Raw genomic sequence first — 25251 nt, 5'->3', positions numbered from 1 at the left:
ATTGTGTTTTACTGATTTTAACTCCCATAAACACCCACATAGTAAATTAAAGATTCCAGCAAAGACTATGCAATGTTCTTTTATTCAAATTGGTAAATCTCTGCTGGTACATCTCTTTCAACTCATCCATGGCGTTGACGCCATAGTCACTGAAGAGGGAGACAATGCAGAGGGATGGTTTTGGATCAATAAATGAGCCGCAATCACTCCTCTACCACGGATGAGGAAGAAGGAATAGATGAGTAGAGAAATTGTGGATACGATACATATAACATTGACTCAACATTATGATGATGACAAATGGCTAGATTTTATAGATTATGGATCATGGATAGATCTCAATCATAGACGTTGATCCTAAAATTGGAGTAATCTTGTAGTCACTAAAACCAGCAGAGGAAATCAACTTAATCCATTCTTTCTCGTTTCTCTCTTTTCCTGCAAATACTACCATCATAAACATATCAAAGAAGAGTTGTGTTTCAACTGATTCATTAATGTTTCCCTTCTCACTGTCGAAAACCTTGTCGAAGATAACCACCTTCCCTTCTTTACCTTTCTTTGATATTGCATCCTTACAATTCTTTAATATCTTTACACATTCCTCGTCATTCCAATCATGCAATATCCACTGTAATTTCATCAAGACTATGTTTGAGTTATGAAAGAAGGATAGAGAAAAGAGAACACACTAAAGTGATAAAAAGAGAACGAGGAAAAATGTTATCTAATTGGCCGTTATTAGTGATTCTTAGATTGGATACTGAGTTTTCAAAACAAATAAACAAAAACTCCATAAATGAATATTTTAACATTTACCTTCAACATCCCTCATAAAAAAAAATATTACCTTCAACAAAATTGCAGCTGTTGGCGGAATTTCTTTAAACATGTCTCCACCAACATAGTTTAAGTTTTCACTTCCTAGCAAACCATCAACAACATGTGGAAGATCAAATACAATGCACTCCATTTGTGGGAATGATTTGGCAAGAGTTTTTGCCATGGTCCCTGTACCTCCTCCAACATCAACCAATGACTCGACTTCATTGAACACTCCCTTGCACTTCTCAACCAACAAATCGGAAACTAATCGAGTTTCTTTTGCCATTGATTCGTTAAATGAGTTGTTAATTTTGGAGTCACGTGCAAGATAATCCCTAAACGACATCCCATGTGTTGTTTCAAATGCTGTAATATCATCATTTTTTAACCAAGCTGAGAATTGATGCCATGGCTCCATCATAACTGGACTGAGTATCCCGTTCACATTTGGTACCACACTCATTGGACTGTCCTTAAGTAGTCATAGAGATACATCAGTTAACATGTACTCAATCTCTAGCTCATTCTCAGTAATATTTTGTTGAGAGAAGATGCCAGAATACGTCATGATTCGTATCAAGCGATGGAAGTAGCAAGTTTTTGTAGGGTTGATTGGAAGTGAACTAATGAGTTTTGAGAGTGACATAGGTCTACCATAATTGTGTATGATATCTGGTATGCCTAAGTCGACTACACATTTAAGAGACATGGAATTTATGAAGTTGAAAATGTGTTTCCATATGTGGCTTTGAGCTTTGAGCAAATTTGAAGCAACATTATCTCCATGTTGGGATTCCATACTTGCTAGCTACTTGAATTCGATCAACTAGTTGCTTATTATATGGCTAACATTATCTCCATGTTGAAAATGTGATTTTTGGGAATGATTTGGTCAATGTTATTATATGGCTAACACTTGCTAACTGGTTGTGATCAACAATACTCAAAGAATGCCGTACCAAATGTCCCATCATATTTTTATTGGAATACAAAAGCAACATAATAGAGAAATGACATTTGAACAACCACTTTTTGATAACTTTCTCTCTCATATTCATATTATGTTTTTACTTTCTCTTTTTATTGTTTTGGTTTTTGTGTCAATACTCATATTTCTTTGTATATTTAAGTTATTGTACAAGTTGTCAACAAAAATGGTTGTTCAAATAACACTCTGACTCACAGTAATAGTGTGCAAAATTCAATAATTGATAACCCTTTTAACTTTTTACTCTATGATACATCATGCGGGGTAATGTTGAGACATGCAGGACCATATGGGTGTTAAATGAGTGATTTGATGTTTATATATCACTACTCAATTTATTTATTTTTAAAAAAATCACTACTCAAAATCAATAATCATATTATTGTTTTTAGCACTTATATTCATACATCCTGACTTCATCTACAATCATTAACACATCTTCTCTCTACTATCTTTCATTTTATTCTTTATTTCTTTTTGTTTCTAGTTGTAGATAGGGTTTTGATGTTTACGATTCATTTTTTTGTTGTTAATAATTGTACAAATTATAGTTGTCGGAAGATATGACATTTATTTTTGTATGCGAGATGTATAAACCGTGCGTAACTGCAGAGACTGATCCTCTCAAGATAGTGAGATCCATTTAAGAGGTTCACCTCTTCCAACAAATGTTTTTCATACGCACAGGTCAGAAATCAAACCCTAGACCAAATGGTTAAGGTGTTCGAGTATCTACCACTTGTGTCACATGGTCTTATATTCCATGCTTACAAGAATACAACATCAAATAAAAATTACTTGAACATACATATATAAATAAAAGTTAAAAGATAAATAATTTAGCCACATAATTTAATATTATTTAATTGTTTTCTTTTAATTTTTATTTATTTTATAGTGTGGTTTCGAACATTTTTTATTGAAAAATGCTGAATGTTACTAAACAAACAGCACAAATAATGCACGGCAGTTCCCTTCAAAAAAAATAATAATAATAATGCACGGCAGTTCATTTCCCCATCGAATCACATTTCCATAAATGACACAATATTAACTTCTTTGTTTTCGGTGGTTTTGCTTTGTTTGGCAGATGTTATGCTTATATGCAGCATCTTTGTAATTCTCCATCGCCTCTAAGCGTCTTGTTAGAGGGTTCGGTTTCAATAATATTTGCTGATTAAAAAAAAAAAAAAACTTCTTATGTTCCGTTGTTTCTTTCCTTTCCGCAGGTAACAAATATCATCACTCTTTTTAATTTGGTTAGAGTATCAACTAGTATCTCTCTGTCACGCATGCTTATATGCTTTGGCCTTTTGTTTATTAATCTGAGGCTTGAAATGAGGGTTGCGTTTAGCATATCATAGTCAGTAGTTGTGGCCTCTCATACGTAGACACGTGGTTAATCACGTTAATTTAATTTAGTAGATGATTAATTCAATACTCAGTTAAATTTTTGGTTAATGGAGTATATGTTTTATCACATATCCGATACATATAATTACACTAAATTATATGATTTTCTCAATTATTAGCCTCGTCCGTATCTGTGCTTCATATAGGTTCAATCTTACCATCCACTTTGATACAAAAATTAACATACTAGACTCTTGGTTTAGTTTTGCCTCTTAAGTATCGAATAATATTACATTTATGTACATTATGGCTTAAAAAGAATGGTGGCGGACAGCAATTTCACTTTACTTTTGTTGGTGGCTTCCTTGGTGGAGGCTTTCCCGGCGGCGGTGGTGGTTACGAATTTCATTTTTTATTGGAAAAGTCTTAATCCTTGAATTTTTCTTAGGGAAAGCTATAGCCTTGATTTCCTCAAGGGACCACATCTATAATGTTGACTAATCACTTGCTAACGGTTGTTGGGGTGGCGATGAGACAGAGTTCAAATTAACTGTTTCATCTTCAACTATTGCAGTGATATTAAGATTTTCAAGGTGTTTCGTTTCTACGATTGCTGCACATACGGCATTCCCGTGTTCTCTTCTTACATGCCTTAAACTAGTGGCGGAGCCAGAAAATTTATGGAGCCCGGGCGAAAAATTTATCCTAAATTATATCAACGGTCATAAATCAAATTTTTTTTTTTAATTTTAATAATTAAAAAAATTGAAATAAAAGAGGTTTATCATTTTGTCAATAAAACTATAATTTAAAATAGGATTATTAATTAAAATTGACCATGTAATATATGTGAAGTCTGAAAATTGGCCTTGTAATTAAATAACATGTATTTTGACCATGTAATTCAAAAAATTTATTATTTATAACCCTGTAATATACGCGAAGTCCAAAAAAGCAACTGAGAGATTGAATTTTTTCATGATTTGTTAGAGGCGAGTTAAGAACGTTAAAATACAGCTTTACACAAAAAATTTATAAATTTTCGACAAACGACAAATTAATTATGAATTTTTAAAGTATCAAAAGCTCAAAAAACAAAACAATGGAATCTCGACCTATAAATCGAATTTTGAGCTCATTATTTGCAGAGACATCTATAAAAATACATAAAAAGGATATGTAAAGTTTCATAGCATTTCGAAGTCGTTTAAATTTATTATGATTTTTCAACCAAAACGTGCAAAATTGAAATTTTGTTCCGCGTAAGCGTATACTCACAAGTCAAATTTAGTTCCCTAATTTTGTAGGCATGACTAGAACATGATAAGAACCTTCGCAGTGAAATTTTGTAGTCTTTAAACGAGATACAAATTAATTATAAATTGTTTAAGAAATTCATAATTATGAGGGAATGAAAATTCATAATTAATTTATCTCTAGTCGAAGAAATTTAATTTTTTATGTAAAGCTATATTTTAACGTGCTAATCATGTATGGAAAAAATAATGAAAAAATTCAACATGTAGGTCACATTTTTAGACTACACGTATATTACAGGATGGTCAAAAATAAGAAGAAATTCAAGTTACAATGCTAGAATATATGTTTTGTATTTTTAAGAGTCATTTTTCAGACATAAGGTATATTACAGGGTCAATTTGAACAATTAACCCGTTAAAATAAGAGAGATGAACCCGTCAATAGTGTGCTAAATAAAATTCCGAGACCTATTTGCATGTGAGAATTTTCAGATTGCCCAAATTTTTCTTTTTGTAAGTGTGTTAATTGGCTTTTGGGTTGGGTCTAATGCGGAAAAATTATCGATCGAGCCCGGGCGACCGCCCGGGGTCGCCGGGCGGTGAAACCGCCCCTGCCTTAAACCTAACCTCCTTGATTGCCTTATTCATGTGAAGATTCTCTCTATCCTCAACCAAAGCCATCCATAAACTTGAATAAACTTGCTCAGCCACAACATTATTCATGTGAAGATTCTCTCTACCATATTTCGCTTTCAACACTTCATACTAGAGAGTCTCTTCCCCATGTCATAACTTCCAGCCAAGCTTGTACTCCTCTGTATTTAGTATGTGGGTTCGTCGTTAGACTCTTTAAAAAAAAACAATTAAAATGCTAGGGCAATGATGTTTCAAAAACACAGGCAAAGAAAAAAGTAAGATTTGAGACAATTTTCCCTCTAACAGTATTATGTCACACTCATGAATGAAAACTAATAGCATTCTCTTCTACAAATAGAAGATTTTGTAAGTGTTTGCAACATATTAATTTAAGTGCAAGAGAAAATGAATGATATCACTTTTAGTGGTGTGAGTCTCTTTGTGATAGAGTTAGTGGCATCATGAGCGGTGAATATTAAGTACTTTCTCAATATTTAAGTGCAAGATTCATTTTTAGATTTCTCAAATGTGTAGTCCAATGGTATTAGTGGGACGAAGTATGAGTTTAAGAATGAGACACAAAGTCCAATCCCTATATTGCTAATAATCCCCAACAAAAATTAACCACTAACAATAGTCGAAGCAAATTTCGCAGCCCCAATTCTTCATTTATTCATCTTATGAATTGCTATTTAACAACAAAAAATTTAGCTAAAAAAAGATAATTTTTTTTGCAAGATACATAAAGTTTAGCTTTTGTTTTTTTTATCACAAGTATCTTAATCTAAATGACTAAAAAGTCATTATTTAAAATGAATAAGTGAGGAATATAAACTTCAAACCATTTCCCATGCTGCAGTATCCTTAACAACTATTATAAAGTTTAGCTTTAATCCATAAAATAAAAGAAATATTATTCAGGTATGTAAACACAAGTTAATTACAACATGTGTGCTCCTCCGTGAAATGACCTTAGTGGAATTCTAAGGGCACAAGTAAATAAAGAATACATTGTTTTCATTGTCTAGAATATGTTCCATCAAACTTCTAAGTGTCCCCCTTTTATAACCATCAAAGTGTTGGTTTAATGAGTCTTTCTCTGATCACTCAAAGCCATTAAGTTGTGATCCGGAGCCTCCAGTTGGTTGTCTGTTTTGAGCACGGACGCACGTGTATTAGGGTGCAACTCATCTGTACCGGACGCGTGGAGTTGAGACACACTTTCAGAGACGCTAATCATTCGTACATGACACATGGTATTAAGTGAAGATGAGCTGAGCTGGCTGGCCTGACTTGATCGGTCAAACAAGTAAAGATGAGGACGAGCTGAGCTGGTCTGACTTGGACAGTCAAACCAGTGAAGATGAGGATGAGATGAGCTAGCCTGACTGAACTAGTGAATATGAGCATGAGTTGAGTTGGCCTGAGTTGAACAGTCAAACTCGTGTTGAGTGAGATCTTGATAGTTAGTCCAGCAAAATATTACAAGTACACAAAATGGTTCATCCATGTCAGTCCACAGTCCACCAAGTGTCAAGCCTGTTAAGGCGTAGACGTTTATTCTTTATTTGATCGACATATACCAATCCGCAGTCCCCCAAGCGTCAAGCATGTTAAGATGTAGACGTTTGTTTTTTATTTGGTCGACCTATACCAATCCTCACTCTCCAAAGCATCAAGCATGTTAAAGTGTATACGTTTGTTCTTAATTCGGTCCACATATACTGGTCCACAGTCCACCAATAACTGTTTTGTAATTGAGCTATGAATGTTAGTTGATTCAAACTATTTGTCATGTCACCATGTCTTGTCCCATCAATGTACTCACCTCTTTAATATTTCTACACATCCATAATTACTTAATGGATTCCACCATACCCGATATTTTTTCCTCTCTATAAATACCGAAATATTACTCATTTTTTACGCTCTCACTTTACCACTTCATTTTTACTCTCTCATTTTTGTCCTTGTTACATGTTCCTATTAGATAACTTCACCATTCTCCAGATCCACTCCGATCAATTCCTTCCTCACATGTAATCACTTATTTTTCTATGTAGCCTTCCTGATATTAGTATTAGTGTTGGAAAAATTATTTATTTATTTATTTTTTTCAAAAAGAGAAAAACAAACCATGTAAAAATTAAGCAAAACTGAATAAAAAACGTGTAGGGGAAATATAACAATTTCCTTGTCGTAATTTTAGAAAAGTAGCCAATTTACCTTATAGAAAGGAAAAAAAAAATCGTAATTTTTATAAATAAAAATAAAAACATAGTGAACCGTCTTCTTATTCTCTCTAGTCATCGTCCACAACAAGTAGAAGAAAACTCAGCGCGTTTCCCTTTTTCCGTAGCTCCGCAGCTGCGCACACAGTAGCACCGCCACATCGTAATAGTTTCTCTACGCACTCAAAAAGAAGAAGAAGAAGAAGAATCGTAATGGGAAGACAGAAAGGAGAAGGTGCTAGAAGCAAAGCTCGCCCATCAAGTAGCAGGTAACAATCCTCTTTTCTCCTCAATCCCTAATCATCATTCGCACTCTTATCGCTTTTTTCTCTCTTTCTCGCAGTCTCGCCGCATCGTTGTTATCCTCCGCCCCTTCCTCCGCCGCTGCCGCCGCTGTTGGATTCGGTGGTTTTGTCGGTAGTTCCCGTCTTGATCCTTCTCCTTCAAATGAAGACTCTTCTCTCCCTTTTGCGGTATGTCCTATTCATTCTATAAATTTCTATTATTTTTTTGATTAATTTTCTTCATTAAACCATCAATTTACTACCATCAATTTCTTAACATCTTAATCATATTATTATTAAATTTGACGAGTTTTCATGCCTTAATATATTTATATACTTTAGGAACTAAATTGTAGAGGACCTGATAGTTTAGGGACTAGGGACTAAGGCTCTGTTTAGTAAAAACTAGCGAATATCTGATAAGCTAGCTTGTAGCGACAATAAGCTAGCTGATTGAATTTACAGTGTTTGGTAAAACTAGCGGTTGAACTAGCTTACAAATATGAAATGACATCAAAAAAAGGTATATTTAATTTAAATAATATTGAAGTTTTTTCAATTAAGATTAGAGGGGTAAAATTGAGATAAACAATGATAAGCTATAAGCTACTTACAATTAACTTATCAAAGAACGCTATAAGCTCATGAGAAAGTGACAGTAATCAAACAGGTCTTTTTTGTCAAATTAGCTTATAAGCTATAAGCTCAAAAATAGGTCTTGCCTAACAGTCCTTAAATCGGTGGTTTATTTTAAATTAATAATTAGGTGTAGTTTTGTGTTACAACTGGATAGTGAGTAGATTAACTTACTAGAGGGGTCTGTGAGTTACACGTGTTTCTTGACAATAATGAGCTTGATTAACCTATGAACCATTAGCTCAAGTCTCAAACCTATGAAGCGCTGACACGTTGACACCGGTAGTAATTTGAGAAAATGACATAATTGATTAGAAGTGTCAATGCTACAAAGACTCAAACACTCTGACATGATACTGATATGCATCAGATATTGAACACATTTTGATCTGAAGTGTTGGTGCAACATAGGAATGTGCTACATATGTCTTTCATGTGCTTGTTTCTTTGTCCGGGGATTTTATGCCATGGAATTTTTGTTTAAATTTTGAGTTGAGTTGTTAGAGCTAGAATGTGAACATTTCTTTCTCAACAGTTTTTTTTTCCAACTCTCTGTAATGTGTGGTATTGTTTTGGTAATTTTGGGAACAACCAGGATGTTGATAGTGAAATTGCAGTGCACTTGAAGAGACTAGGCAGGAAGGATTCCACCACTAAGGTAATTTTGTATCAACTTTATGCTTTGTATCTATTCCTCTTTTGATGCATTCTGTTCTACTCTGCTTCAAGTTTGCAATTCCGTGCTTTTAGCCAGTATTAATTATAGATGATGCGTGTTGAATTATGCACGCATAAGTTGAATAGAGAACCATGACATTTTAAAATTTTACTTTTCTTAAAACTTGATGGGGCCACTTCCTGAGTTAAAACATGAGGTTTTCTGAGTTTGTGTGAAGCTTGTTCAATGACTGTACCGATTATGTCTCAGCACTTTGCATTGTATATAATAAGACAAGATGCTGTAAACCATAGATGTGCATATAATGTGTCATGTGGAATGTATGTCTAGTTGTTTGATAGGCGAGATTTGCATTGCTGTTCTTTTCTCACGAGTGTCTTTGGTCATGCTAATGAACCTGTACTATTATGAATTTACTTAGCATTTGAAGTTTTAACATAATCCAGTAGGTCCATAACATAACCAGTTTCTGACTGTCCGAGTTGTCACCTTTGCCCAAACTCTGGGGCAGAGTTTCTAACGATAAAACCTGTTCTGCAATTTGCTTTTAATTTTATATTTTTTTACCTGTGATTTAAGAACTTCTGTGCTGTACCTTCTTGTCCATACATTTCATTTATATAATTTATCAATGGGGCATCATAATTGAGCTTCTCAATGTAAAGTTGATTTCTTTCTCATTTTTTTAGTCTGTGACCGTATTAGTCATGAGTCCATACATTTACTGTTTCTACTAGTATTTTGTCTTCCATAATAGATTTTATTCTGATTTGGTTGCAATAAATTAATCAATGATTGCAATTATTTTGTCTGGTGATGAATCTCTTCTCTTAAATATCTCATTGGCTTTTTATTAACCTGTATTTTTATATATTCTTATTAACCCGTCTTTTAATATATAATTCTTTTAACAGCTTAAGGCATTGTCAGCTTTATCTACGCTGCTTCAGCAAAAGTCAGCAAAAGAAATTGTTCCAATTATTCCCCAATGGGTATGTGTTTTTAATATATATATTTAGTTATTTATATGTATTAGATTGCATGTTTGGCTATGTATTTCCTGTATTAGGTCTCTTTGCTTTCATATATGAGGAACATCTATGTGTTGAATGTGGAACAAGTTGTTCTTTTCAACGGCAACTTTCATTTTTCCCATATAAAATGGAAGAGTTTTATTCTCCCTCTAAGGGTCTAGTAGTTCATAATTGCTCGTCTCAATTTTTAAATATACTTATTTGATAGACTTGATCATTTAATTTGTTCTTGCGTAGGCGTTTGAATATAAAAAGCTGTTGCTGGACTACAATAGGGATGTTAGGCGGGCTACTCATGATACCATGACCACACTTGTTACTTCTGTTGGGTTAGAACTTATACCTATTTTAATGAACATTTATTGATGTTTCTTTCTTGTTTTTTAACCGAATAATTTGAAGTATTTGAATACTTCAGAATTTGATAATTTGTTGTTGCTTTATTTTATGAATAAATTTATGCATGCTTTGGCAAGTCTCTTGTGTCAGTAGCGTATGAAGAACCCAGGTATCTTTTAAAAATTGGTGTCTACAGCCTAGTCCACCCAATAATAATTAATAAACAAAGGCCTTATCCCAGCTTCCACCAGGCGTGGACATTTTAGTCTACCAAATATACATTAAATAGGTTTTTTTAATATGTACCTATTTAACTGGTTTTGAGCATCTTAATTTTATTGAATTTAAGATTTTTTTTTTATGGGTTAAATATGTTTTTGGTCCGAAATCTGATCCTTCTGAAGTCTTAATGTCTTGAATGAGTGAATTTAATTCACATAGTCAGAGACTTGTTGTTAACTTCACTTCCCACGCCCTTCTCAGGAGAGATTTAGCTCCTCATTTGAAGACCTTGATGGGACCATGGTGGTTTGCACAATTTGATCCAGCTTCTGAAGTTTCTCAGGCAGCAAAAAGGTCTTTGCAGGTTTGCTATATTAATTTTATCTTACAGTTCTATTTTAAACGATTTCTATTCATTGTTGGTGTTGAGAGGGAAAGAGACGAGACATGTGATGGAATTCACGTGTTTATCACCAGAGAATACTATATATATACGAAGAGTCATACCCTCTTTACTGTTATTTATTTATTTTAATGGCAAATGTTAGTAGGTAGTTGTTAGAATAATATTTGCCCCTCCATCCAGAATTGAACCCGGGACATCCAACTCCTTTACCCCTTAGTTCAAACCAGTTGAGCTACCCCCCACCCACCACCATCTTTACTGTTTTTATTTTTTATTTTTTATTTTTTAAAATGACCATCTTTACTGTTATTACTAAAGTCAGAATGGCTTTCGAGTTCTACCATTCTAGGGGGAGGTTATGCTATTGGTGATATGTTAGGCTGAGACAGGTCAAATACTGGTAGGAACCCAAAAGTTGAATTCCAAAGATAGAACACTTTTATTAAAAAATAGGATATATAATAGGAGAGAATCTCTCCTCCAAGGGGTTCCCCTTCACAATAGAGTTGCTACTCTTTTTGTTTTGATAAAAAAAAATTAGGGTGAGGGGTTGGTGCCCCAGTCCAAGGCAGGGAGGACCTTAGGGCTCAAAGGGCACTTCAAAGGGATTTACATTTTCCTCTCTCCAAAGAGAAAACTCTCCTCCAAGGGTTCCCCTTCTTCTACAGAGCCACTGCTCTATTCACTAGAAGTTTAAAATACTAAATAATGATCCTCCTCTATTCATATGTGTTGCTATTTATACATGATACTTTCTAACTTCCCCAACAATCTCCCTTTTATTCTATACCGTAACACATTGTTGGAAAAACTTTGACGTTTTGGAAACTGCAGAGTGATGTAGAAATTTGTACAAAGGCTTTGTGTATGCTTTGTTATACCACATGGTTATGTTTCAAAATTACAGTACATATTAATACACTTAAATTGAAACATTTAGGAGTCACTTTTTCTGTATTGTAACATTCATTCTCTCAGTGTACAGGCCTGCCTCAGTATATCCTGTGATGGAAACTTTTATGCTTGTACCTGAATAAGTTTGTTACCAAATTTGTGCCACATGTAATTCCTGTTTTAATCCTTCGTTTGATTGCATTAGGCTATCTTTCCAGCACAGGAAAAAAGACTCGATGCTTTAATTTTATGCACAACAGAGATATTCATGTATTTAGAAGAAAACCTAAAGCTTACGCCACAAAGTTTGTCTGACAAAGCTGTAGCCATGGATGAGTTGGAGGAGATGTACCAGCAGGTATACTATAAAAATCACTTCAATTTACTTGTACATCGAAGTCTTCAATTTATCATTGGTTTGCAATGGTTCTCATTTTTAGCTGACTATGAAATGCTTTCTGTAAATATTGATGGTAGGATGTCTTATATTGGTATGGAATGATTTTAAAATAGTGGTAGAGATCTTGCTTTGGGTTTGAATAGCTATTATTTCATGGTAGGACTGGATAAATAATTATAAACAAGGTTTGATTATGTTTTTAGTCAAGATAAAATTACTGATCTTTCATGTTTAGACCTTATAAAGTTTAGGGTGTAGTCCCTATAAAATTTATGTCCTTTTTTAGTCCCTCATTTTATAAAAACAGGATTGGTCCCTCTAAAATCACCCCATTTTTATAAAAGAGTGACTAAAAACACCCATTTTTTTAAAAGGTGGGGATTAAAAATTTATTGTAGGGACTAAAATAAAGATAGGATATGTTACAGGGACTAGGAATATGTTTAACACTAGAAAATAATATCATGCAAATAGCTATTTCTCTAATGTGTCATGTTATCCTAATCTGGAGCGTAGTCAGGATATTGATCTCGAAGGGACCAAGACTTAAAAGAATGATTTAGCAAACAAAATTTAAGCTTTCATATGTTTATAATGTGCAAAAAATCAAATGAAGTATTTTTTGAGTAAAATATATATATTTTTTGGGAAATGTTAACGAGTGCCCCCGGGGCACTCTTTAAGACCTTTAAAAGGTAACTTTTTTTGAAATTTTTTGTAATCAATGCATTGGAAATTGAAACATTTGACTTTTTTTATGGAATAGTTTCTCCTTTTGGAATGCTTAAAGAGTGCCCCGGGGGCACTCGTTAACAAGACCCATATTTTTTTAGTTTCAAGTTAGCAGCAAAACACTCATGCCCTAAGTGTGGATAAGAGAGGTATTGTGTTGGAGCCCTACCCCAACACATCAAATGTCCCTGTAGTCCTTTAGCATCTGAGTTGCACTGACTCGACCGAGTAAAATGATTAAATAACTAGCAAGTGGAGCCATCTTCTCAAATACAAATCCATTAAAAATTGATACAGTCCAACTTTTATGTATACTATACTTTGAGTCACACTACTGACAAAAACAAACGATTTAATAAAAATGCAGAATACATATTTGATAATATATTAAGATATAATTTGATCTAAAATATTACTTTTGATATTCTGACAAACCAGATAAACTCATTTTCATTGGTAACATACAAAAGATAAATATATATCAATGAATTATTTTGCATATTTTCAAATGAATACACAGTCCTACCCCAGAGAGAAATATAGTGACACAATGACACCTAGCTAGAATTGTGTTTGACTATTATTAATATTTAATACCGAGAAGATATCAGTTGTGGTGAAAGATCTATGTTTTATGTAAAATGTATAGGGTCAAGGATGGGGCCACACATTATATTATTATATACATATATGTTAATGTTAAACAAAACTATGATTTTAAGGGGGACTATGGCCCAGGTGGGCCTCCATAGTTGCTCCGTTACTGATCCTAGTGTCGTAGGAGAGCTATATTTACCTAGAAATGGAAAGAAATTACTTGACTTTATTTTCATTGATAACTTCTGCTGTAAATTAAAATTACTATAGCTGTATTATGCTTGTAAAGACAGTCCCTTGTGTCCATGTGAGATTCACAATTATTACATACTTCAGTTACTACGTACTAGCCTTTGTCCTCTTCTTGGACTAAACTTTTTTTTTAACTTCATTGGCACATAAGTCAATAGTAATATGGATGGTTTATGGTCTGTTTGCTGCCCATTGTCTTCGCTTAGTAGTAGCTGGTTTTGTTGGCTCTTATGTTGATGAAGCGCAGAACCCAAAATATTCAGTCGCACACGCACTGCAGTGTAGCAATGAAATTCACTGTCAAGTAATGCATAAATTACTTTGTAAAGAGTGAACAATGAGCAATGTTTTCAACTAGCAGAGCTATGGAGTATCGAGCCCAAAGCCAAATTTCCTCACCGACTTCCCCTTGTGTTCCATGTCTGTATATTTAAATCCTTCCATTACCCTTAATAGAACATCCATTCAGCTTAAGATTGCGCTTTCTTTTGCTTGCCATGAGTACCAAAATTCCTTTATGGTTACACTCTCTATACCTCTAGGGCTTTGGTCGATTCGACCCAAGATTCAACCGAAAGTCTCTTTGGCTCTATCACATGTTCCATCTTCAACCTAGATAGCCTTCTCTTTGGTTACATTTTAATGGTTTAGTTATATGATGTATTTGACATGTTCAATTTTTCGATTTTGGGCCATGTACTCTCTTTGGCTCTATCACATGGTCCATCTTCAACTCAGATAGCCTTCTCTTTGGTTACATTTTAATGGTTTAGTTATGTGATGTATTTGACATGTTCAATTTTTCGATTTTGGGCCATGTACTTTTACTTCATGAAATTTATTCTCTATTTTGTTCTTACAGGTGATATCATCAACATTGTTGGCATTGGCCTCTCTTCTTGATGTTTTAATATCCCCACAACAAGAGCAGCCTGCTTTTGAGAATATAACTACTGAACCTAAACATGCTTCGAAGGCCAGGGTGGCGGCTGTTTCTTTTGGTGAAAAGTTGTTAATAGATCATAAGCACTTCTTAGAATTTTTGAAGTCTCAAAGACCTACTATCCGATCTGCTACCTATACTGTTTTGAAGAGCTTTATAAAAAATATGCCACATGCTATTACCGAAGGAAATATAAAAAGTCTTGCCGGTGCAATTCTTGGTGCTTTCAATGAGAAGGATCCAACATGTCATCCTTCAATGTGGGATGTAATATTACTTTTTTCTAGAAGGTTCCCAGGGAGTTGGAGTTCCTTAAATGTTCAGAAAAACATACTGAATCCTTTTTGGAATTTTCTTAGGAATGGATGCTTTGGTTCCCAACAGGTCTCATACCCTGCCTTGGTTTTATTTTTAGACAACGTGCCTCCTAAAGCTGTTCAGGGGGATAAGTTTTTTCTTGATTTTTTCAAAAGCTTGTGGGCGGGAAGGAAAACTTCTCTATCAGCAGATAGACTGGCATTTTTTCAGTCATTTGAAGAGTGTTTTCTTTGGTCCTTGAAAAATGCTTCAAGGTACGTATTTTTCCATTTGATAGTGTTTGTCTGTACTTGGATTCATTTACTCCATGGTTAAATTGCCTGATGTCCATTGTTTGTTTTTTCTGTAACCAAACTGTCGTCTGTTTGTATCAGATATAATGGTGGAGACGACTCGATCAGTCATTTCCGAGTCACTCTCATTGATAATATCCTAGTAAAGCTTATATGGAGGGATTTCCTTACAACTGGAAGCTCCAAAGGTTATGATATAATCACAGGAAAAGAATCTGATTCATCTGAGAAAACCCTTTCTCATAGCAAGAAAGTGGATGTGCAAAATACGAAATATCCTATGCCCTATTTGCAAGCATTGGGAAAGTGCTTTGTTGAAATCCTTTTAGGCATTCATGTATTAGATATCAATCTTCTATCTGTTTTTACTGTGGAACTTGAAGATAATTGCATGAGTGTTCTTCAGCAAGCAGGCAATGTGGAGATGGTTGAACAAATCATTTCGTTTATGTTATTGTTGGAGAAACATACAGTTACGAAAGGTGCAACTTGGCCCTTGGTCTATATTGTTGGACCTATGTTGGCGAAGTCTTTCCCAATCATTAGGTCTTCTGTAAGTTGATATTATTACAACTTCTTTGCCACTCTGTTTTTAATTTATTTATATGATATACGGATGGTAATTATTGGGGCTGATCATGAAATTTTTGATATTACATCTGCATAATGGAGCATATTGTTCAATATATTCATTTTAGTCAATTTAGAGTTCCTGTTCCCACATGCTCACATGGTAGTTATCTTCTGGTATACCCATTTATATCTTAATTATGCATATGGAGTGGGAAAGTGTTTGGTTGTTGTAGAATCACTGAATTAGTCTCTTTTTCACACTTGGGGATTATATTTTAGGTTTTTTAACATATCTTGAAACGGGTGGTATACTGATAGGATATCTGCTTTTTTGGTCTTCATGAGGAGGCTAATTCTATGCATAGTTAGAGTATGAATAAGTATATCATCTAACCCACTTGGGTTGGTCTGATGGTGTTGGCTTGGGACCTTGGAGTCTGCTCCTCTCAAGGTCTTAGGTTCGATTCTCCCCGGTGCCTGCCAATTTTGGTGGGCTAGTTTGCCTGATTCAAAAAAAAAAAAAAAGTATATCATCTAATAATCATCAATTTGAGGGAATTAGTTATGACGTCAACTTTGTTGTTGATTTAGCCTGTTAATAAAAGGGGGCTTGATGTTGCATAGGCTATGATATTTTTTTATTTAGTATTATCTGGATGACTATTTCAATAGAATTAATGGATGTTTTCTATCAGGATTCAGCAAATACTGTAAAACTTCTATCCGTTGCTGTTTCAATATTTGGACCACAAAAAACGGTCCAAGAAGTTTTTAATCAGAAAAGAGGGCACTGTAGTAGTCAGCTTTCATATGGTGGAGATGAATTATTGGAAGCTGAAGAATTTCTGCAAATCTTCAAGAATACTTTTGTCCCTTGGTGTCTGCAGCCAAATAGTTCCTCAACTAATGCTCGTTTAGATCTTTTGTTGACCTTGCTGGATGATAGGCATTTCTCAGAACAATGGTCTTTCATCGTCAATTGTGTAATTAACCAAAGTAATTCTGGATGCCCAGCAGGTTTGATAAACTCTGACCAAACAGCAATGTTTGCCATGCTCCTTGAAAAAGCAAGGGACGAGAGTATGAAGAGGAAGGTGAGAGATGGTTCCAGTTATAGACCAGGCGCTAATGCTGAAGATTGGCATCATGAATGTCTGGAATCATATGCTATTGCTGCTTCTCATTCTCTGCCTCCGTATAGCACTTCTCATGTGCAGTTTATGTGGTATGTCAATACAGATTTTTCAGAGGCATCATGCAGAAAATGTCTTATACTATAAATATACCCATTGAAACTGAATGTCAACAATGTAATATACTCATTTGTGTTGTTTCTGAATTTATGTTCAGTTGTGTTCACTCATAAATAGGTCTTTAGTCCCCATGCCTTGCATGTGACAGTTTGAATATGGATAGTCATACAGCAAGAAAATAATAAAAAAGTCAGCTACAAAGGAAAGCATCTGTTGGTAGTAACTTACACACACACATTGTTGTATTATAGGGAAATTATGCTGTGTTTTGGGTTGTTTTGTTCTAATACATGTTTTTTTAATCTATTAGAAAACCCTAACTTCTCACATTTCAGCTTGACGGATTTGTAGTTTTTTGGGGTTTTTCTGCTGTCTCAATCTATATTTGCGTGTCTGAAAGCCATAGCATGTTCAAGTCTTAAACTGCTAATGGTTATTAAATAAAGACATATTTTGCTGTTAAAGGAGAGCACTATGTGAAGTTGTATATATCATTTACTTAATTTTGTGTTGAACCCAATCTAGAGATATATAAGATTAATTGGCTGGAGTGGTCTTAACTCTGATCTTAAACTTTTTATATGCAGCTCTCTTCTTGGTGGTTCAGAAGAAGGAAGATCTATTCCTTTTCTGTCCATAGATGCATTGATCGTCGTCTATGAGGAGATTCTCAGGAAGTTGGTCAGATTTATACATGATTCGTCTTTTTCTTGGGCACAAGATACAGCTTCTATGTTAAGCATTGATGCAGAAATCTCTGCAGAACATGATAGTTCTCTTAACATTGTTGAGATGGCTAAGGTCTCCCTTGAGATACTTGATGGCAGTTTCTTTTGCCTGAAGACACTGGATGAGGTAGGTAGAACTGTATCAGGAATTTTAGCAGCAATCTTTGTCATCAAGTGGGAGTGTAATTCAAGTAAAGCTTTGGACTATTCACTTGATGACAGTGCCAGACGATCATTGGGGGAATATGCACACACTTTCCATAACAAGATAAATGTCCCCTTTTTAAAAAGCTTATGCATAGAGAACTACAGGAGCCTGTGGAAAGTCTTAATTGAATCAGTAAAGTCTGCAATATTTGTTGAAGATAGTCGTGTTAATAACGGGATCACATCATTATGCTGTACATGGGTACTTGAAATTCTTGAGCGTGTCTGCGTGGATGAAAATGATGAACAGAATCTTCTACACCAGCTGCTGATAAAAGAGGACAGATGGCCTGTGTTTGTAGTACACAAGTTCAGCTCAATAAAGGTATTCACACATATGGTTATTTGTCTCTATTTAATAGAAGAATCTTGTTTTGTATTACGCACTTGCGTTTACATGTTAGGATACAAAGTATGTTGTGTTGGTCTGTATTGCTATATAAATTGGGACATCAATGTCAATATTGGTAAGTGAGCTATGGTAGGCTTTACCATTTTTAATGCTTTATCCAATATCAAATAGTATGTTACAGATGAAACTAGTCATGACTTGCTTATATGAAATATGTTGTTAATACATGTAACATGTAGTTGAAGATCCTGCCTAAGATATAAAGAAAACAAGGTAGTACATTTAATCTCCAGTTTTTACCGTCTGCAGGCTTCAGGACACCAGAAATTTGTAGCTCTAATTGACAAGTTAATCCAAAAAATTGGAATAGATAGAGTTATTGCTGGGTGTGCAATGCCTAATTCGTCTATGCTTGAAAGAGGTCAAGATATTGCATCATCTGCATGGCTAGCTGCTGAAATACTATGCACATGGAGATGGCCAGAAAACAGTGCTTTGTCTTCTTTCTTACCTTCACTGTGTGCATACGCCAAAAGAAGTGATTCTCCCCTGGAAAGCCTATTAGATGACATATTGAGCATCTTGCTCGATGGTTCTCTTATTTATGGAGCGGATAGCACGAAGAGTTCTGTGAGTATGTGGCCAGTTCCAGCTGATGAAATAGAAGGAATTGAAGAACCATTCTTAAGAGCGCTTGTTTCCTTTCTGTCTACATTGTTTAAAGAGAACATATGGGGGACTAAGAAGGCATCCTATCTTATTGAGCTTCTTGCCAATAAACTATTTCTTGGTGAAGAAGTAAATACAAATTGTCTTAGGATTCTTCCTTTTCTTATTAGTGTACTTCTTGAACCATTTTATGGATATATGGAGCCCATTAAAGGTGTTGAACCTTGTTCTTTAGTAGAAGGATTTGTGCAAAACACCATGATAGACTGGCTTGAGAGGGCTCTAAGGCTTCCACCTTTGGTCACATGGACAACAGGGCAAGGTAAATTCCTCTTTCTTGTAAATGGAACACACCATGCTAATTCGTTAGAGTCCTGATTTGACATTTTTTATCAGCAGGTATAGAAGGTTCAGCTAAAATTATGTGTTTTGTGTGTTCGTGTTTGCATTTATGGCTTGTGCTTATTTGCAACAGTGCAAATAGTTCATTTCATTTAAAAATATTGTTTAACATAATTTTTTATTCAAAAATTTCTTTTGCCATAAATTATGGATAATTTATGGTATTAATGAAATTGGTCATGACTCTTGTAGATATGGAAGGCTGGCTTCAGTTGGTAATTGCCTGTTATCCTTTCAGCGCAATGGGTGGTCCACAATCATTAAAGCCAGCTAGAAGTATCAGCCCTGATGAGAGGAAACTTTTATATCAATTATTTCTGAAGCAGAAGCTTGTTGCTGGAGTATCTGCAATGACCAACCAGCTTCCAGTAGTTCAGGTGCTGCTATCAAAACTTATGGTTGTTTCAGTAGGTTACTGCTGGAATGAATTTAGTGAAGAAGATTGGGACTTTCTGTTGTCCAACCTAAGGTGTTGGATTCAATCAGTAGTTGTTATGATGGAGGATGTAACAGAAAATGTAAATGGTTTAGTTGATGATTCATCCGGTAATTTGGATGTAATGTGTAAGAAAATTGAGAAAATTATTTCGATTTCAGATCCTTTTCCTATAAAAATTTCTGAAAATGCCCTGTTATCCTTTTCACTTTTCCTAAAGCATTGTAAACATCACCAAACTGAAGAGACAGATAATTTAAATACAATGAAAACAGAAAAGTTGGATTCTGCTAAAGATCGGATTGTAGAAGGTATACTGCGCTTACTATTTTGCACTGGCATATCCGAGGCTATTGCAAATGCATACTTCAAAGAAGCTGCATCAGTTATTGCGTTGTCACGGGTTCAACATGCATCTTTTTGGGAATTTGTTGCTTCTGCTGTCCTTAATTCCTCTCCCCAGGCTAGAGATAGAGCAGTGAAATCAATTGCATTTTGGGGACTAAGCAAAGGGTCTATCAGCTCATTGTATGCTATACTTTTTACTTCCAAGCCAATTCCTTTGTTGCAGTTTGCTGCATATTATGTTCTTTCAAATGAGCCTGTTTTAAGCATGGCTGTCATTGAAGATAGTGCTTGCAACTCAGACATAAATGCTGCTAGTGACCAGGATTCCAGCCGTTTTGACACGTCAATAGAAGAAAAGGTCAGTTTGAAAAAGGAAATATCTTACATGGTCGAAAGGGCACCATATGAGGTTCTTGAAATGGACTTACATTCGCATCAACGAGTAAGTATAATTTATTTGGGAACATAGTTGAACTCTATTATTTGTGATAGATTATCTTAGTCAACTTTGAGCTAGTTAGTAAGTCAATTAGTTGGAGTGTGAGATGAGAGGCTATGAATCATAGGATGTATTAGGTAGAGTATCTTTGGGTTTGTAAGGAAACGGCTCTGATACCGTTTTCATGAGAGACCGAACTCTTTTGCATTCTAATTTCCTTTCAAACCCAAAAACACTCTAATCCCTCCTTAATTTAAAACTTTCTCATCTAACACCACAAACTAACTAACTAACAAACTCACTAGCTAATTAAGAGGTTACCTACCAATATGTCTAACATTTTGATGTTTATTTACTTACTGTATCTGTCCATTGGTGCACCAATGGTCTAAAAAATCTACTGCAGGTAAATCTCTTCCTGGCTTGGTCTTTGTTGATATCACATCTATGGTCGTTACCTTCATCATCATCTGACAGGGAGAGACTGATCCAGTACATTCAAGATTCTGCTACTCCAGTTATTTTAGATTGCCTTTTTCAGCATATTCCTGTAGACATTTCCATGAATCAGAGTCTGAAGAAGAAAGATGCAGAGCTTTCTGGTAGCTTATCAAAATCTGCAAGTGCTGCAACCCTAGCCACCAACACTGGTTCACTCTTATTCTCTGTGAAATCTCTTTGGCCTATTGAGTCGGAAAAAATTTCATCACTTGCTGGAGCAATATATGGCCTGATGCTTCATGTTCTTCCTGCTTATGTCCGTGGCTGGTTTAATGATTTGCGCGATCGTAACATATCAACTGCCATTGAATCCTTTACCAGGACTTGCTGCAGCCCTCCTCTCATTGCAAATGAATTGTCCCAGGTATGATGTAATTCCATGTCCACATAAAGTAAAGTTCTGTTTTTTTTTGTTAAACTGCCTGATTTTGTTAAGTTGCACAATTTCCTCGGTACATATTTAGTGAAGGGGGGAGGGAAATGAGAGAAAAAGCAGAGAAGTTAATGAAACATTTTAGTGCAATATTCAGTTCACGACTGTCATACTATGCTATATTGTGATAAAGTGCATATCTTTGCATATTCTAACAACACCACATGATTGAAGTAGTTCCCTGAGTCTACTTCCATGCTGTTTCTCATGTATATGTGCTAATCTGTTTGCCGTGCACATCTAGAATCCTATGATTTTACTGCCTCATTTGCATAATCTGTGCCATTTGCGAGAACCGAATGAGCTGGATATCTGAAATTTGTTTTTATTGTTTCTTAAAGTTCAACAGCCAACCTGATTTTGTGCTGTAAATTACGGACAATCATTGTCATATTTACAAAGAATATGTTTTTAGTTTGAACAACATGCAATTATTAAAAGGGACCTCTGAGACTTGGTTTTTGCTGAAGCAATCAACATTATTTAATCCATGTAATGTAACTGAGGAAAAAGCTTTAGATGTTTATAGCATGCAGTAAATTTAGTCACATTCCAGTTCTGATATGGATGTTTATATCGTCTCCGATGCAGATTAAGAAAGCCAACTTTCGTGATGAGAATTTCACAGTTAGTGTAAGCAAATCAGCAAATGAGGTTGTTGCTACTTACACTAAGGATGAAACAGGAATGGATCTGGTCATTCGTCTCCCCGCATCTTATCCACTTAGGCCTGTAGATGTTGATTGCACTCGAAGCCTTGGAATTAGTGAGGTCAAGCAAAGGAAATGGTTAATGTCAATGATGCTATTTGTTCGTAATCAGGTAATTTTTTATGCTCAGTATTATATTTTGCCGATGGCTTCTGCTACCTTCTTTTGTACAATGTTTCAGATATAAATTACTCTTTTCTGTATATAGCGAATGATTAATTCACGTATAACAGTTATGAAAAAGCCTTTCCTGTTCTACATCGTCGGTTGAGAGATGACGTGAATAAGTGTTTATAAATGGGTGCTATCCTCGCCTCACAAACCGGTTTTGTGAGGTTGTGTTACGCCCACAATTTCTAAGATGACTATATTTTTTTCGTTGCTACTGAATGCTATGCACTTATATTGTGAAATACTTCAGAATATACTAATGTCGGAATTAGTAACTATTATACGAGGTTTGTAACAATTTCTTTCTCTTGCAGAATGGTGCTTTAGCAGAAGCTATTGGAATTTGGAAGCGCAATTTTGATAAAGAATTTGAAGGTGTTGAGGAGTGTCCGATCTGTTACAGTGTTATCCACACCACAAACCACGGCCTTCCTCGCCTTGCTTGCAGGACATGCAAACACAAATTTCATTCTGCTTGCCTTTATAAATGGTTTTCAACATCTCACAAATCATCTTGCCCCTTGTGTCAATCTCCGTTCTGAGATTAACCTGGAATGTTGAAATTTACCAATTTTGTTCACTGGAGTTATCTTCGACTGAAATTATTAGCGCAAGATGAGAATATGTTGATACATGAGAATCAATCAATACAATGTCTGGGAATCAATGCATGATCAAGGCAATGCTAAAATACTAACGGCTCATGAAACTTAAATGATTTCCTGCATTTTTCCGATATGCTTCACGTGAAGCAGACAGCTCGAACTCCTTGATTTCAAAATGGAAGTTGGGTAGTGGTTTTCCGATTCCTTTTTCACGTATCAAATTTCTTTTCTATATTTAGATCTCCCTTGGTGGTTTGGAGCAGTTAGATATACAGAGTTTTGTTTGTACTTAGAAAAGGTCAGTTTTGACGATAGGAGGTTGTCTGAGCAAGAGTGTTTGTATATCTGCATTTACATATTGACAATGTAACAATTAGAAAATTGCCCTAGTAATAATAGTTATTATACATCTTATGAGAAGTATTATCTATATTATCAATGACTACTGCGAATAGCACGTACTCTTGATGAATATAAATGTTGACACTTTCAGCACATCATGGTTGGGTTGAAATTTACACAAGTCTTACCAAATTAGGTTAAATTCAAGTGATTTACTGCAACAGGTGAATTTTATCGTATAATAAAATCATGTGTTGAAAAGGAGTATTAGCATTTTCCTGTACTAAAAGTGTAGCATGCATTGCCCACACATCTGAATTTTAGTAACAATGTCCAGATAGGAGCTTGCATATGGTTTAGGTGCATGAAGTGATGCTTATATTGTTCTTTAACTTATTACAATGTTTTCTTTTGTCCATGAAAATATGACACTAGGATTATATTGAGTGTATGTTTGATTTAGAAAGGTACTTGCTATGAACTATGTTTACTATTTTTATGTCAAGTGTCCTACACATAAGAACAAAAGAAAAACCATTATCCATTTCCTCTTCCTTTCTCCATGACACTACTCTAGGTGTTCATTGCCTTTCAAAGCTCCCTGATCTGCCACCTCTTGTCAAGGAGAGAAATCACTAGTTGTGGGCACCACCAAAAACATGGCAAAGAGCTATTCAAGGTCTAATCTAGAGTGCTAATAACTTGCATTTTAGGGATTTTTTAGAAAAAATACTTCAATAAATTTTTCATGGTTAATTCTACGACTAGTTTTCGTTATTTGAACAATAAATTTAACTATTAAATTAAATGAGATATAATATGATTTATTGATCCACTGATGAAAAAGATACTTGCGTATGGTACAAGACCATTTTGCTAGTGGATGTTAAACAATGTTATTTTTCGTTGTATAGTTGTGATGGGATGTAACAGCTAAATAAACAGTTAGAAAACATTCCTAAAAAAAACAATTGAAATCAGAAAACATATTCATTGATTTTATTGTGTAATTTTGATGAAGAAAATAATTCTAATAAGCAAAAAAAAAAAACAATTATTAAAGTTTAGGTGAATTGGATCATGTACATTTGTTAGGATCAAGATAAACTTTAAAACTCAAAGGTACTTACAAATCACCGCAGATCTCAAAGCTTAAAAGTATTTTTAAATCATCAACAAAAAATATTGTCACACTAGTTGCACGAGTTGAACTCACGTCCTTTCGATATACGAGTTAACTTTTTTTTTATTAAGTAGTTTAATGGTTAAAAATTCACCTCATAAGGTGAGTAAAATGGGTCCGAGGTTCGAACCCTATCTCATGCGTATATTATGTCATGTTTCTACGAATTGAACTTAAGTTACATAGACACGGATACGTGTTAACTTTACCAATAGAATAAGTTTCCTTTGACCAATTAGCAAAAAGTTCGAAAATGATATTAGAAAAATTAACATTATAGCGTGAAAATTTGATTCTTAACACTAACAGAAATACAGAATATCATATGTTTTGATTTTATAATACAAAATAGTTTATATTTAATCCTATTATAATATCATATGTTTTGACTTTAAAATTGAAATGTAAAATAACATCCTCTTTTTTTGTCAAAAAAAAAAAATCCTATTTTAAAAGGAAAGAAATAAAAGCAAAGGCATTTTAGTGGAAATTGGATAGCCAATTAACAAGGCACTGTTTGGCTATGAAATGGTCGTGAGGAAGTGGAATGACAAAGTTCTCCCGCAGAGAAGCACTAG

The 25251-nt window shown here is 34.7% G+C and overlaps 1 protein-coding gene and 1 pseudogene across 1 annotated transcript; one reads left to right on the top strand and one right to left on the bottom strand.

Annotated features, from left to right (window-relative positions):
- Positions 1-241: 241 nt before the first annotated feature.
- On the bottom strand, positions 242-1633 carry LOC11410107 (probable O-methyltransferase 3; annotated as a pseudogene).
- Positions 1634-7355: 5722 nt separating this feature from the next.
- LOC11406006 (E3 ubiquitin-protein ligase listerin) lies at positions 7356-23643 on the top strand. Its single transcript, XM_013598714.3, has 16 exons — positions 7356-7561; positions 7636-7765; positions 8808-8870; positions 9806-9883; positions 10163-10254; positions 10748-10850; positions 11992-12144; positions 14630-15282; positions 15403-15874; positions 16590-17119; positions 17735-18407; positions 18744-19425; positions 19698-20731; positions 21135-21593; positions 22254-22484; positions 22858-23643. Exons 1-16 carry the CDS (start codon positions 7506-7508, stop codon positions 23083-23085), a joined length of 5637 nt encoding a protein of 1878 aa, XP_013454168.1. The 5' UTR covers positions 7356-7505; the 3' UTR covers positions 23086-23643.
- Positions 23644-25251: the final 1608 nt, after the last annotated feature.

This window comes from Medicago truncatula, chromosome 5 (assembly GCF_003473485.1).
Source record: "Medicago truncatula cultivar Jemalong A17 chromosome 5, MtrunA17r5.0-ANR, whole genome shotgun sequence".
In the NCBI taxonomy this organism is placed as follows: Eukaryota; Viridiplantae; Streptophyta; class Magnoliopsida; order Fabales; family Fabaceae; genus Medicago; species Medicago truncatula.
The sequence above is the reverse complement of the archived record's forward strand: the minus strand, read 5'-3'. Positions and strand labels throughout refer to the sequence as shown.

Coding starts and splice junctions, on each gene's coding strand:
- LOC11406006 (XM_013598714.3), top strand. CDS start 7,506: ATGGGAAGACAGAAAGGAGAAGGTGCTAGAAGCAAAGCTCGCCCATCA. Junction 7,562..7,635: donor GCTCGCCCATCAAGTAGCAG/GTAACAATCCTC, acceptor TCTTTCTCGCAG/TCTCGCCGCATCGTTGTTAT. Junction 9,884..10,162: donor TTCCAATTATTCCCCAATGG/GTATGTGTTTTT, acceptor GTTCTTGCGTAG/GCGTTTGAATATAAAAAGCT.